The sequence below is a fragment of the Rhinoderma darwinii genome, chromosome 1 (genome assembly GCF_050947455.1).
Source record: "Rhinoderma darwinii isolate aRhiDar2 chromosome 1, aRhiDar2.hap1, whole genome shotgun sequence".
Classification (NCBI taxonomy): domain Eukaryota; kingdom Metazoa; phylum Chordata; class Amphibia; order Anura; family Rhinodermatidae; genus Rhinoderma; species Rhinoderma darwinii.
This window is the reverse complement of record NC_134687.1, coordinates 462,046,768-462,061,008: the sequence shown is the minus strand read 5'-3', so window position 1 is coordinate 462,061,008 and position 14,241 is coordinate 462,046,768. Positions and strand designations below refer to the sequence as shown.

The 14,241-nt window shown below is 44.3% G+C and overlaps 1 protein-coding gene across 4 annotated transcripts in view; it reads left to right on the top strand.

The window, feature by feature from the left end:
- MMP17 (matrix metallopeptidase 17) overlaps positions 1-14,241 on the top strand; it is a 190,360-nt gene that overhangs the window by 152,414 nt on the left and 23,705 nt on the right. For 3 of the 4 annotated variants that reach the window (XM_075833056.1, XM_075833083.1, XM_075833073.1), the window contains 2 exons: positions 516-657; positions 10,516-10,598. In XM_075833056.1, coding sequence (XP_075689171.1) covers positions 516-657; positions 10,516-10,598 — 225 coding nt within the window. The remainder of the gene's footprint in view (positions 1-515; positions 658-10,515; positions 10,599-14,241) is intronic. The other variant, XM_075833065.1, reaches the window with a different exon arrangement.

The window sequence follows — 14,241 nt, the reverse complement described above, 5'->3', positions numbered from 1 at the left end:
TCAGTGCATAGTGAATACAGGACAGGGCTCTATTAACCATAAGATTTGGTCTATAAATAAAATGAAGGGGTATTGGTAAAAGAACATACTAATGCTTGGGGCTTAATTGAGGATTTACGGTATATTTACACATAGTAGCTATGACAAAATCATCAATACATTTGGATTCTTCCAATAGTTATCCATTTTGCTTGTTGTTCCCATTGTATCAGGTGTCCATTTTATATTTGGCACATGCTTTATTGAAAAGATTCAGGGTTAATAAAACATTTACATACCTTATATGGTGCAATAGATATAAAAATCGTACATAACAACAAATATAAATAGGCTGATTCACCCTGCCGCAAATTGTGTGAACGGTAAAATCAGATGCATATAGGGTTAGCACTATAGGGCATGGATCTAGGAAATCCATTATTATGCAGCGTTATCAGCTTATCATTTGATGTCTGGGTGCACTGTTTGTGAAATTAGTTTATGAGGAAGATGCTATGTCTTATTTTCTGTTCCAGTGTCCCACATGGCCTCTAATCCTTCACCCTCTCTCACCCCAGGAGTCCGTGAGTCTGTGTCCCCAACAGCAAAGCCTGAAGTGTCCGGAACAGAAGAACATCCTTTTCTGCCTGATCTGCCAGAGAACCGTTCTACCATCCAGTAAGACGTCACTAGTTCCAGACAGATGGCCATGTATTTTCTATCTACTTACAAAGCATTTGAATATTCAGTCAACTGTGTTGCTTTATTTTTGGCAAACTACTATACTTTGTTTTCCATGTAAATCACAGTTCACACTCAGCGGTTTGAATTGGGAGCCTTAAGTTCATAAAGAAGTTGTCCATAGGTGAACATCCCCATTAATCTGCTGCAATTTTGTTTTATATTATTAGAACTGAAAAGATACCAAAGCCATTTAAAAATAATAATATAGTAATGGCACATGATTGCTGGAAGACTAAAGGAGTTATCCATTTTGGATAATAAGTGTCCCGTGACAATAAACTGAACACTAAGTGTCCACCCACTGGGACCTCTAGCGATCAGCTGTTATCTGTGGGAAAACCTGGCAGGAAGTGTTCCGTTTCCCTGCAGCGCCCCCACAGGGAAAATTAAGCATTACACAGTGCCCATTCAAATCAATGGGCTGTCTGTGTAATGCAGGACAGGTCCTCCATGGTGGGAGATGCTCTTTGTAACTGCTCTCCATTCTAGCCAAGACATAAGTATCCTGAACAGAGGACCCCCCTATATTAACTCTGAATTCCCTAATAGGGTATATGAAATATATAAACTGGACAACCCCTACAAGCCTGACTGTTTCCACGACATGGCTGTAACTACCAGGATAGCAGACTGAATTAATGTGCCTGTAGTGTAAAAATTAGATGTGAGAGATAGTGAGTGATCAATGATCATGATGGAGATTGATATAGAATTGACTGTACAATAAAAGGAGGAGAAGGCAGTGGATAATACAGTATAGAACACAGAGGCCTAACAAGGGACGGAAAAAAGTACCAAGATGATTGTAATAACTTCCATTTCTTGAGCTCACTTGCTGTTTTTGGTCATGGGGAGCCCTATTCCTGTTTTTTTTTGTTCTTCTTGCTATGGGGCTCCATCATTTCTAGTTACACCCCTGTTCTAGGACACTGGTAGGGTCTTATATCAACCAATCTGTTCATTGCAAGCAGACAACCATAATTCCACAGTTCTTGCATGCTAAAAATCTGCTAATCTGTATATAATCATTGAATTATCAATGACCGACTTTAATCTTATTATAGAGTACCACAGAGAATGCATGCTAGACTATAAAACAAACAAACTTTATGAAGCTTGATTCTACTTAAAGGGAATGTGTCGCTAGAAATTATTATTTTTTTTTTCAGTTAAACAATTAGTATTTGAGTGATTACACATTGTTTTAATTTTTTTAATTATTTCAGAAGTCAGGAAATATTATAAATTAGATTCTAATTTATAACATTTCCATGTGCTGGGAACTAGAGGGAGCAGTTCCCAAAATTGCAGCATGGTCACTGTGGTAAAGCAACCTCATTGATTTATGCTGCAAATTTGTGGTGGACACACTCTCCTCTAGGGTCCTCACACAGTCCCCCCTCCCTTCTTCTGGCTAGTGCCAGGAGAAGGAAGGATTTGAATCTTCAAACCTCCTACACTGTGTGCCGCTTATTACACTGGCCAATAGTCAGGCAAACCAGCGTTCATATGAACGCTCATTCTTGATCATTGCCCTGTATAAACGCTCGTTCATCGACTGATCTGCTCTTTTATGCAGAATTAAAAATCATCGCTGTCGGCAGCACATCTTCCTGTGTAATGAGGGAGATTCGCTGCCGACATGATGAAAATGTAAAGGGATGAGCGATCGGAGTAACCAGCACTTGTCCCCATACATAACCAATCATTGCTCCGTGTGATAGAAGGAAACAGGCGCCGATCAATGCGCTACCTCGTTGATCGGCGCTTATTTACACGGTCCACGTCGGGCCGTGTAATAGTACCCTAACAGATCTATCAGAGAAGGCCATTGTTTTACAATATTCACAATCGGAATCCTTTGTAAAGTGTGTCACTAGCATTCCACCTACACCAATCTGACCTACATTAATCTGCTAACGGGAAAGTCAAAAAGGAGTATTTATGGGAAAAAAAAGAATGAACTTTTGAGAAAATTGTAATGCAATTGTAATGCAATCTGGAAAATTTGCCAGAATTCTGGTGATAATTGTGCTAAAAAAGTTCCTTCTAGGAGCAGAATCCCCGGCCAGAGTGACGGCAACGCTCTGACAGGGGATTCCGCTCCCAGAGTAGCCCCTGACTATATATAGATAGTGATGCCAGGGTCTTCCCTAGGAGCGAAATCCCTGTCCAGAGTGTCGGCAATGCTCTGACTGGAAATTCTGCTCCTGGAGGAGATACTGACATCACTGTCCATATATGGACAATGACGTCAAGGACTTTCCAAAGACAGGAGTCCCCTGGCCAGAGAGCTTTGGTTTCTCTGGCTGGGAGGGGACTCCATAGTTGAAAGCCCGACATCACTGCCCATATTTGGACAGTGATGTCAAGGTCTTCCCCGGGCACAGCACTTAAAGTAGCGCTGTGCCTGGGAGTTCTCGATGAGTGGAGGCGCTCCCTCTTCTCCTCCGCTCTGCACTAATCTTGAAACAGGGAGCTAACAGTTCCTTGCTTCAGAATTGGATTCAACTGTTTCTGTGTTCTGAGGACACAGATACAGTTGACACCGGGACATACCACCGGCCGCCCAGGTCAGCGTGACAGCGCCCGGAGTCCGGGACTGTCCCACTGAATCCGGTTCGGAGGTATGGCAGAGAGCAAAACATATCTAGCGACTTTTGCGTAATTTCTAATTCAGCATATGCCAAAATGATAAATATGGCGCAGTATTGATAAAACTGTCCCATTGTATCTATTTGATACCATTATCCAGTTCTCTGAGTGTCTCCAACAATGTAAACAAAGGATGTTTTCATTCTGGAACACATAGAAGTAGTCTTTCTGCTCTAGCCTAAACTAGATATACTGATATACAGATACATCCGATTACATTTGTGGCATATAGTGAGCATGCACATATTTTTCTTCCCTAATAAACATAAAAATAAAAGAAACACAGTTACAATAGAAATAAAGACTTCTCTATAGATGTAGTCATAGCAACCAGAATAAAAACATCTATTGTTTACTCGGTTGGCTACATTTAGAGATGTGAATAATGTTGCTAAATAGTAAGTCCATGATATTAGGTATATCATGATATGATGTTTCAAGTAAATGCATAAACTACTGTTTATCAAATATTATTAAAGTGTGCATTACTATAATGGTAGAATAGAATACAATAGATGGTGTATATATAAAAGGTTCTATCTGGAAGGAACCACAATGAAACCTCTGAGGCAACCAAACAAAATTGCAATGAAAATAGTCCACTGAAAGAATCTAATATATTACATTGGACATAATATATTATATAATATACATACGATATAAGGGGACTTTTTAGAATCCATCACTAAAATATCTGGTCTAGGTCTTCCGTAGGAGCTTTTGGGGGAAGTTTCACTGTATTTCAGTATCTAGAAACAGCAAGGACAATGACTAGCAATCTGTGCTTTCTGTAAGCAAGTAGGCTTTAGAATCATTTTCAGATATAAGCTTTACATGTTTAATGACACAACTTATAAAACTAGCTATAGGCATTAGATGGAAATCTGCTCTCACATGTAGGACTGTTCGTCATATAACATATTTTTGGTCATTTATTTTTTTGGGTTACTATCCACATAAAACGATCTCAAAATATTCCAGTTTAATAGTCACAATAGGCTGATATTTCCTATCTGTAGCTCACTTGTCAGCTTTTTTTTTATAATTATCTCATTATCATTAGAGGGTGGGGGATTTAAAGCGTAACTAAATGTTCGCTTCGTTTTAGAGATTGGTGGGGGTCTAAACTTCTGACATGTCACTATGACATGTCAGAAGTTTGTTGAACGTTTAGTTACCCTTTAATGACGGTTCTATTGCACTGCTGGAGGCGTAGATAAGGCAGGAGGCTGTAATGTCTATAAAGACAGTAAGTGTATGCCTCCAATATGGCCTCTCCTAAGAAAGTAGCTACAACACAGAAAAAAAACACCACAGGGGAAATTTTTATATCTTTCTGTGGTGTAGAAACGTTGCAAAAGGCCTAAAAGTCGCAACTTGTAAAATTTTGACTTTTAGGCAGTTTACACTGTTGACTAAACTTTTAGCAGAAAGGGCTGGGACCAACGCAGCCTGACAAATTTACTATAATTTCCATCAAAGTGGCGTAAATTATAGCAGAAATCTACACCAGCTCCTAGCTGGCATAGATTTCATTCTGTGGAGTGTAACAAGGTAGAAGCCACTGCCGGGCCCTGTACCTTTACCCACAATCAGATTACCTGCCCTCCAATTAGACAATAAAAATATAAATATGTACTTACCTCACCGCTGTGTTTCTCCCTCCTCAGGGACTCACAGCAGACCATGGCACAAACAAGGTACTGACGCCGGGCAGCATCAGGGTGTTGCATATGACCTGGGCATTCAGGACATTGAGTGCTGTGCCGCATATAAGGCCCTGATGCTGCTCGGTATCAAGACCATGTATGCCCTGCGGCCTGCTGTGAAATCCTGAAGGGATCTGTGGAGGAGAAGCCGAGCGGTGAGGCGAGTACTTTTTTTACCTTGTGTTCGATAGGGCCAGGGGTAGAGGGATGGGGCTTGACCGCAGTCACGCTCTCTACGACCGCAGTTGTTACACCACAATTGTGGCGCACGGCCAGCCAAAGTATGTGACGCATTTATTAAGAGTCTTAATAAATCTCACCCGTTATTTCTCTTCTACATACTTAAAAACAGTAATCAACGACATAAGACATTCCCTTTAAAAGAGTTTTATGCTTTTTACAAATAGGTCCCATGTAATTGAGCATTAAATGTGATCTAAGTTTGTTGTATCCCCTTTTGAGTCTGCAGAATGTAGCTTGATGCCACTTTGCTATTCCCTGAACTAAGGTGTCATTGTGACAACTTGATCCTACTAATGTCACAAAGAACTGAAATAATGATGTCCTTGTCACTAAAATGGCCATGTACCTGATTTCAAAAGTAATGACTTTTCTCCTTTCTGTAAAAATAAAAACAATAAAATAAAAAATTCTCATAGCTCCACACTTTCCAGTCTATGCATACTTTTTCATAAATCCTTCATAAAATGGATTCCCTGTTCACACAATGCCATTGTCCCGTGCCATAATATGCCAACATCATACAAAATGTAGCTTGGCAAACCATAATCCTTTCCCTCTATTTTTGCATGTTGCTGCCTTTTTGCTATCTGCTTTAAAATAAATATATATATATATATATATATATACATATACATCTGGCTGCTTTACACCAATGTACACATCCCACATGCATGCCAAGTGAGGGGCACTGTAATGTTCGTGGCTGCGGGCTGTCAGTTCCAACCTCCCGCTGACAGCCGTAGCCACGAGTCGGCAAGTGCTGGCCCCAGCCTCCTCCTCAGGAGACGCCAGCGCTTGCATCCACTCACCTCTGCCGGATCCCGTAGGGTGCGCGCGCACGCTCATCCCCGCTCTTAAAGGGGCAGCGCAGGCTCCGGACATCATGGATGACCTTTGACCCGTGAGTACCCTGGACTATAAGAGGGGTCCAGCCCCCTAGTTCGATGCCTGAGCGTTGTTGTGTATCCCTTATTCTGTCTATGCAAATTGGTCCCCTAGTGTTTCCTGCTCCCAGTGTTTCCTGTTCCTGCTCCTGTTCCTATATCCCGATCTAGTGCCGTGCTTGCTATTGCCGTGCCGTGCTGGATACCACGCTTGACTGCCTACCAACCCCTGTCGTCCACCCGCTGCCTAGTTCCTGCCAAGCTACTGTCCGTGCTGCGACAGGTATCCTATATACCATAGACTGTGACCTGCCAGGCGGTACGGCCAAGTGGGTCCACAGACCCTTCGTGACAGGCACATTCTTAAAGAGGACCTGTAAGCTCTCCCTAAATACTGTAAATACTTGCATCCCCACTCTGCATTGTCCTGTTCCTCTGTTATTCTTCCTGGAAATGTATGAATACATTAACAACTTTGTGTTACCTTGTCAATGAAGTGTGCCTGTACAAATACTGGCAATGTCAGCACTGATTGGGCAGTGTTAGTGTATGGACATGCCCCTTCAACAACCAGTGGTCAATTCATTTACACATTTCTAGGAGGAATAACAGAGGAACAACACAACACAGAGTTCACAGAAAAGATGCTCCAGCATTTGTATTTTATGGGAAATGCAAGCATTTATGATATATGTGATGCAACAAATAATGTGTACATAATTATGATTATTATGTTCAAGAGAATTAGGGGATCATTTTATAATGAATTTCATTGGTTTTACCCCCTATATTAGAGTATAAAGTGACAGTAAATATAATTTTTCCAACAAACTGAATAGATAGTGGTTCCATCTTGGTATATAAAAAGCCTGTAAAAACCTAATCTTTTGAAGAATATGAAAGAAAACATTTATGTAAACTAAAATAAAAAAAAGTATTTACCTTTTAGAAAGCATTATACTGAAACACATCAATGCCCCTTGGCCTCTTTCTGCTAAGTTTTGGGCCTCAAGAGATCAAATTGGGAAGAGTATTCATAAATCCATATACTAGTGGCACGCCAGCTGTTGTGAAAGTACAACTCCTTGTCAGAGAGTGCTGGGAGTTGTAGTTTCACAAGAGCTGAAGTGCTGCTGGTTGTACTATAGTATGTAGTTGCAGTGTATATATGTATGTCTATGTAGATACCATAGCAAAAAAAAATGCGTTGCAGACTTTAGCTGTCATCCCCTAGGAACAATATTTAAGCATATACCACAATACACATTCAGCTCCTTTAAGATTACAGTTCACTACTTTATCAACCTGGCAAATATTTTCATTTTCCCTGTGAAATGTTACGTGGATGATGCTCTGCTCTTCTGAACTTATCAGGACGCCAATGAAATAATAAACAGAGACTGCTCGATGCTTGCCATTGAAAATAAGAGTCTGCATTGAGCGTCTCTTATAAAGTGTCATAAGTGGTCCATTCCATTATATGTATGATTACACCCAGATACTCACCTGTCACAGATGAAAAAAATCATTGCAATGCTTTTATGGAAATGTTCCAACTCTGTAATAAATGTAATTTCATATATACAGAGCAGTTGTACAGTATTTGCTCTCTTCCAGATAACCCCTATTATTGCATATTTGTCAGATGAAAAGGTTTCTGATGTTGAAACAAAATGCAAAGTGGTTCAACCAGTTATTTAGTATAAAGCCTTTGTTCACCTTTCAGCATAATTTTGCAGTTTGTATATGTGATAAGGGTGCCCCTGTAAATTTTAGGAATAGTAGAAGTCTCTGGCCATAGGTCAAGTGCTTTTATATATGTCACAGAACTCCAAGGTGACTTCTAATATTCTAAATAACATAGTAAGGGATATATAATTTCTGATAATACACACCTATGTTGCTGCAGTCCCTATTTTCTAAGAGGAAAGGCAAGCTTCATGTCAGTAATTTATTAAGTAACACAAATTACCCTCCTTCTTCTTCAAAACCAGGTCCGCAGCAGCTGAGGTGTGTATAATAAAGTCTTAGTGCCCTAATAATAGTAATAGCCACATTGCCCCCTATACAGTGCCAGATACAATAATCCCCCAATGCAGTTTCCTCAATGAACGCCAGCCATGGAACCCCCGAACAATGTCAGCCACAGTTACCCCTATAACTGTATCAGCCACAGATGCCCCAAGCAGTGCCCCAAACAAAGTCCGCTACAAATGGCTTCCATAACAGAGCCACCCACAAATGCCCCAGTAACTGTGTCAGCCACAACACCAACCCTGCAGTGCCTGCCACAGTGCCCCCAAAAAATGCCAGCCACAGTGCCCCATAAAGAACCAGTCACATATACCGACTATATGTTCCCAGCCACTGTGCCCCCAAAAATGGCAGCCACAGTGCCAAAAAAGTCACAAATGGATCTCATACAGAGCCAGCCAGAATTCTTCCACACTCCCTTAGAACAGTTCTCCTCCATGTGAGCGGTCCCTCACGTGAAACTTCTGTAGCACCGCAAATTTCTGAATAATTGCTGTATCCTGATTACCAATGTAATTTACAATCAGTGGACATACTCTTTTACCATGTATTATGTATATACATATATAGGTGCAATCTTTATAAAAAAATTGAAATACTTGTTAGTACATTATCTTGCACTGGTCCTGAGCCACAACCTGTATTGTAGCTCTGTATAGATATTGAGGGTATGTTCACACGGCAGCCTCCGTTACGGCTGAAATTACGGAGCTGTTTTCAGGAGAAAACCGCTCCGGAATTTCAGACGTAATAAAGTGCAGGCACTTTTCGCTGCGTCCATTACGGACGTAATTGGAGCTGTTTTTCCATTGTGTCAATGGAAAACGGCTCCAATTACGTCTCAAGAAGTGACAGGCACCTCTTTGACGCGGGCGTCTTTTTTACGTGCCGTCTTTTGACAGCGGCGCGTAAAAAAAATGACCGTCGGCACAGTACATCGTAAAACCCATTCAAATGAATGGGCAGATGTTTGGCGACGCTTTGGAGACTTATTTTCGGACGTAATTCGGGGATAAAACGCCCGAATTACGTCCGTAAATAGGCCGTGTGAACCCAGCCTAAAAGAGCAAGCAATAATGGAAGATTTCTGAACTAAAGCCTACAAATTTGTGAATTCAACTCTGGACTATAAGGGCATGACCACACATGGCGGAATTCCTCCGCAACTGTCCGCATCAATGCCGCACCTAATCCGGGTTGCGGATTACGGCTGCGGATCTGCACAAAATGTGCAGAAAATTGATGCGGACTAGCTGCTGCGGACTGCGGGAAAAGTGCTTCCCTTCTCCCTATCAGTGCAGGATAGAGAGAAGGGACAGCACTTTCCCTAGTGAAAGTAAAAGAAATTCATACTTACCGCCCGTTGTCTTTATGACGCGTCCCTCCTTCGGCATCCAGCCCGACCTCCCTGGATGACGCGCCAGTCCATGTGACCGCTGCAGCCTGTGCTTGGCCTGTGATTGGCTGCAGCCGTCACTTACACTGAAACGTCATCCTGGGAGGCCGGACTGGAGACAGAAACAGGGAGTTCTCGGTAAGTACGAACTTCATTTTTTTTTACAGATACATGTATATTGAGATCGGTAGTCACTGTCCCGGGTGCAGAAACAGTTACTGCCGATCGCTTAACTCTTTCAGCACCCTGGACAGTGACTATTTACAGACGTCTCCTAGCAACGCTCCCGTCATTACGGGAGCCCCATTGACTTCCTCAGTCTGGCTGTAGACCTAGAAATACATAGGTCCAGCCAGAATGAAGAAATGTCAAGTAAAAAAAGCAAGACGCATCCGCAGCACACATGACATGTGCATGACAGCTGCGGACTTCATTGCGGAACTTTGAATCTCCATTGAAGTCAATGGAGAAATTCCGCCATGAGTCCGCCACTGCTCCGCAACAGACAGAGCATGCTGCGGACACCAAATTCCGCTCCGCAGCCTATGCTCCGCAGCGGAATTGTACGCATCGTGTAAACGAACACTGCGAAATTAAAGTGAAAGTCAATGTAGAAACGGCTCCGCTGCGGATTAACGCTGCGGAGTGTCCGCAGCGGAATTTAAGTGCAATTCCGCCATGTGTGAACCCGCCCTAATACAGGCTGTAACTACGGATTAGTAGAAGTTATGGAATCTAGAAGTCTATAGATTTATTCTACATGAGAACAGTAAATGCAGTTTAAAGATGGGCTTGTCCTTTAAAAGGGTAGTTATTATTTCCCCATGGGTGATATTGGTGTTGGCTAATATATGTATTTTTTTTCATTTAGGCCAAGAAAGGATGAGCCTGACAGATGTAACACACACTTTGACGCAGTAGCTCAGATACGTGGAGAAGCATTCTTCTTTAAAGGTAGGAAATATTCGATGCTGGCAAATACATGACATATACCGTTTATACGGATATCACAGCTCATCGAGGTAAATATGATGTTAACCCCATCAGGACTAAGCCATTTGTTTGCTTTTTTGTTTTTCACTCCCCGCCTACCAAGAGCCATAACTTTTTTTACTTTTCTGTTAATAGAGCGGTGTGAGGGCATATTTTTTGCGGGAGGAATTGTAGTTTCTATTGTCAATATTTAAAGTACCATATAATGTACTGAGAAACTGAAAAAAAATTCTATTTGTGGGGCGGAATTGGAAAAAACTGCATTTCCACCACTGTTTTTTGCGTTTAGTTTAAAAAAAAAAAAAGACTATTTAAAGGGGTTTTCCCATCAGATACATTTGACAGATCCTGTGGATATGTCATAAATGTCTCTGATGGGAAAACCCCTTTAACTTTATTCTGCTGGTCAATACGATTACGGTGATACCAAATTTATATAGGTTTTTTTAAAATATTTTACTACTTTTACAAGGAAAAAACCTATTTGTTAAAAAAATAATAATTTTGATACACCACATCGATTGCGCGGTGTGAGCAGTGGCGACTGCTATGGGGCCCGCGGGATGAGGGGGCCCGTGTCGCCCGCCGGCACGGGCCCCCACCATGGCCGCAGGCTCCGCTAGCAGCCGCTATGGCTGCTACAGCGAGACGCCACTGAACACTACGGCAGAGCAGGGAGGTATCTCCCCGCTCTGCCATTAAACAAAAGACATGTATCCCCTATCCACAGGATAGGGGATACATGTGTGATCGCTGGCAGCGATAGGGAGAACGGGGAACTGAAAGTCCCCTGAAGTTCTCCATCACAAACCTCGGACTTCCGGGGTCTGTGTCGGCAGCTCCGTAGAAATGAATGGAGTGTCGGTCGCGCTTGTGCGCATGCGTGACCAGCGCTCCTTTCATTTTTATTGAGCTGCCAACACAGACGCCGGAAGTCAGAGGTTAGTCATGGAGAACTTCAGGGGACTTTCAGTCCCCCGTTCTCCCTATCAATGCCAGCGATCACACATGTATCCCCTATCCTGTGGATAGGGGATGCATGTTATTTGTAGGACACACTATAGGTCGCATTTTTTTTGGGGGGGGGGGCTGTATGGCGTTCCCTACAGGGGGGGGCGCTGTATGGCGTTCCCTGCATGGGGGGGGTGCTGTATGCCGTTCCTTGCAGGGGGGGCTCTGTATAGCGTTCCCTGCAGGGGGGGGGGCGCTGTATGGCGTTCCCTGCAGGGGGGGCGCTGTATGGCGTTCCCTGCATGGGGGGGGGCGCTGTATGCCGTTCCCTGCAGGGGGTGGCGCTGTATGGCGTTCCCTGCAGGGGGCGCTGTATGGCGTTCCCTGCAGGGGGGGGCGCTGTATGGCGTTCCTTGCAGGGGGGGCACTGTATGGCGTTCCCTGCAGGGGGGGGCGCTGTATGGCGTTCCCTGCAGGGGGGGCACTGTATGGCGTTCCCTGCAGGGGGGGCGCTGTATGGCGTTCCCTGCAGGGGGGGGCGCTGTATGGCATTCCCTGCAGGGGGGGCGCTGTATGGCGTTCCCTGCAGGGGGAGGCGCTGCATGGCGTTCCCTGCAGGGGGGGGCGCTGTATGGCATTCCCTGCAGGGGGGGCGCTGTATGGCGTTCCCTGCAGGGGGAGGCGCTGCATGGCGTTCCCTGCAGGGGGGGGCGCTGTATGGCGTTCCCTGCAGGGGGGGTGCTGTATGGCGTTCCCTACAGGGGGAGCGCTGTATGGCGTTCCCTACTGGGGGGCTGTATGGCGTTCCCTACAGGGGGGGGGCTGTATGGCGTTCCCTACAGGGGGGGCTGTATGGTGTTCCCTACAGGGGGGGCTGTATGGCGTTCTCTACAGTGGGGGCTGTATGGCGTTAGCGCCATACAGCCCCCTCTGTAGATAACGCCATACATTCCCCCTGTAGATAACGCCATACAGTCCCCCTGTAGATAACGCCACACAGCCCCCCTTGTAGATAACGCCACACAGTCCCCCCTGTAGATAACGCCACACAGTCCCCCCTGTAGATAACGCCACACAGTCCCCCCTGTAGATAACGCCACACAGTCCCCCCTGTAGATAACGCCACACAGTCCCCCCTGTAGATAACGCCACACAGTCCCCCCTGTAGATAACGCCACACAGTCCCCCCTGTAGATAACGCCACACAGTCCCCCCTGTAGATAACGCCACACAGTCCCCCCTGTAGATAACGCCACACAGTCCCCCCTGTAGATAATGCCATACAGTCCCCCTCTGTAGATAACGCCATACAGTCCCCCCTGTAGATAACGCCATACAGTCCCTCTGTAGATAACGCCACACAGTCCCCCCTGTAGATAACGCCACACAGTCCCCCCTGTAGATAACGCCACACAGTCCCCCTCTGTAGATAACGCCATACAGTCCCCCCTGTAGATAATGCCATACAGTCCCCCCTGTAGATAACGCCATAGAGTCTATAGGGGGGGCTGTATGGCGTTACCTACAGGGGGGCGCTGTATGGCGTTATCTACAGGGGGGACTGTATGGCGTTATCTACAGGGGGGGCTGTAAAAAAGGCACTATCTACAAGAGGGGGGGATGTGTGACACCCAGGGGAGGGGGGGGGCCCAGTCAAAAGTTTGCTATGGGGCCCAGTCTTTCCTAGCTACGCCCCTGGGTGTGAGGGCTTACTTTTTGTGGCCACATCGATTGAGCGGTGTGAGGGCTTACTTTTTGTGGCACGAGCTGTAGTTTTTATTAAAACTTATCGATCACTTTTTATTACATTTTGTTTGAGAGCTTAGGTGACCAAAAAACAGCGATTTTGTCGGTTTCAATTTATTTTTTATTTTTTTTACTGCGTTCACCGTGCGAGTAAAATAATGTTATATTGTAATAGTTCGGGACTTTTATAGATGCGACTATACCAATTTTGTTTATTCTTTTATTTTTTTCAATGCTGAAAACTTTATTCAACTTTTACACTTTTTAAAAGTCCCCCTGGGGGATTTAGATCGCTGGTACAATACACTGCAATACTAATTTATTGCAGTATATTATCATTTTTACAGGCTTCTGTTAAATGCAGGGCATAACAGGCAGAAAAAAGGCAGACCTGGGGGCCATCATTAGGCCCCCAGGCTGCCATGACAACAATCTGCACCCCGCAATTGCATCACGGGGGGTCTGATGGACTACCTGAGGGGACCGCCCCTCTGTTTCTAACGGCTTATATGCCGCGGTCGCTATTGACCGTGGCATCTAAGTGGTTAAACGGCCAGGAACAGAGCGATCGCTGTTCCTGGCCGTTAGTCCAGTGTGTCAGTTGTAATACAGATCTGACACCCACAGCATATGGAGCAGGCTCAGCACGTGAGCCCGCACCATACTTCACCCCCGCACCTGAAGGTGCAGTTACGTCCAGGTGCGCGGAGGGGTTAAGCAAAGTAACGCTATTGGTGCATATGATACTAAATATGGTTATTTGGTTTATGGATTTAATCTGATAATAACATGGCTACCCAACAAGATATTTATAGTACTGGTAACATCATGGAACCATTGGTATTGCAATACAGAGATAATAAACAGTGATATCTATGCACAGGTTTAATAAATATAGGGATGTCAC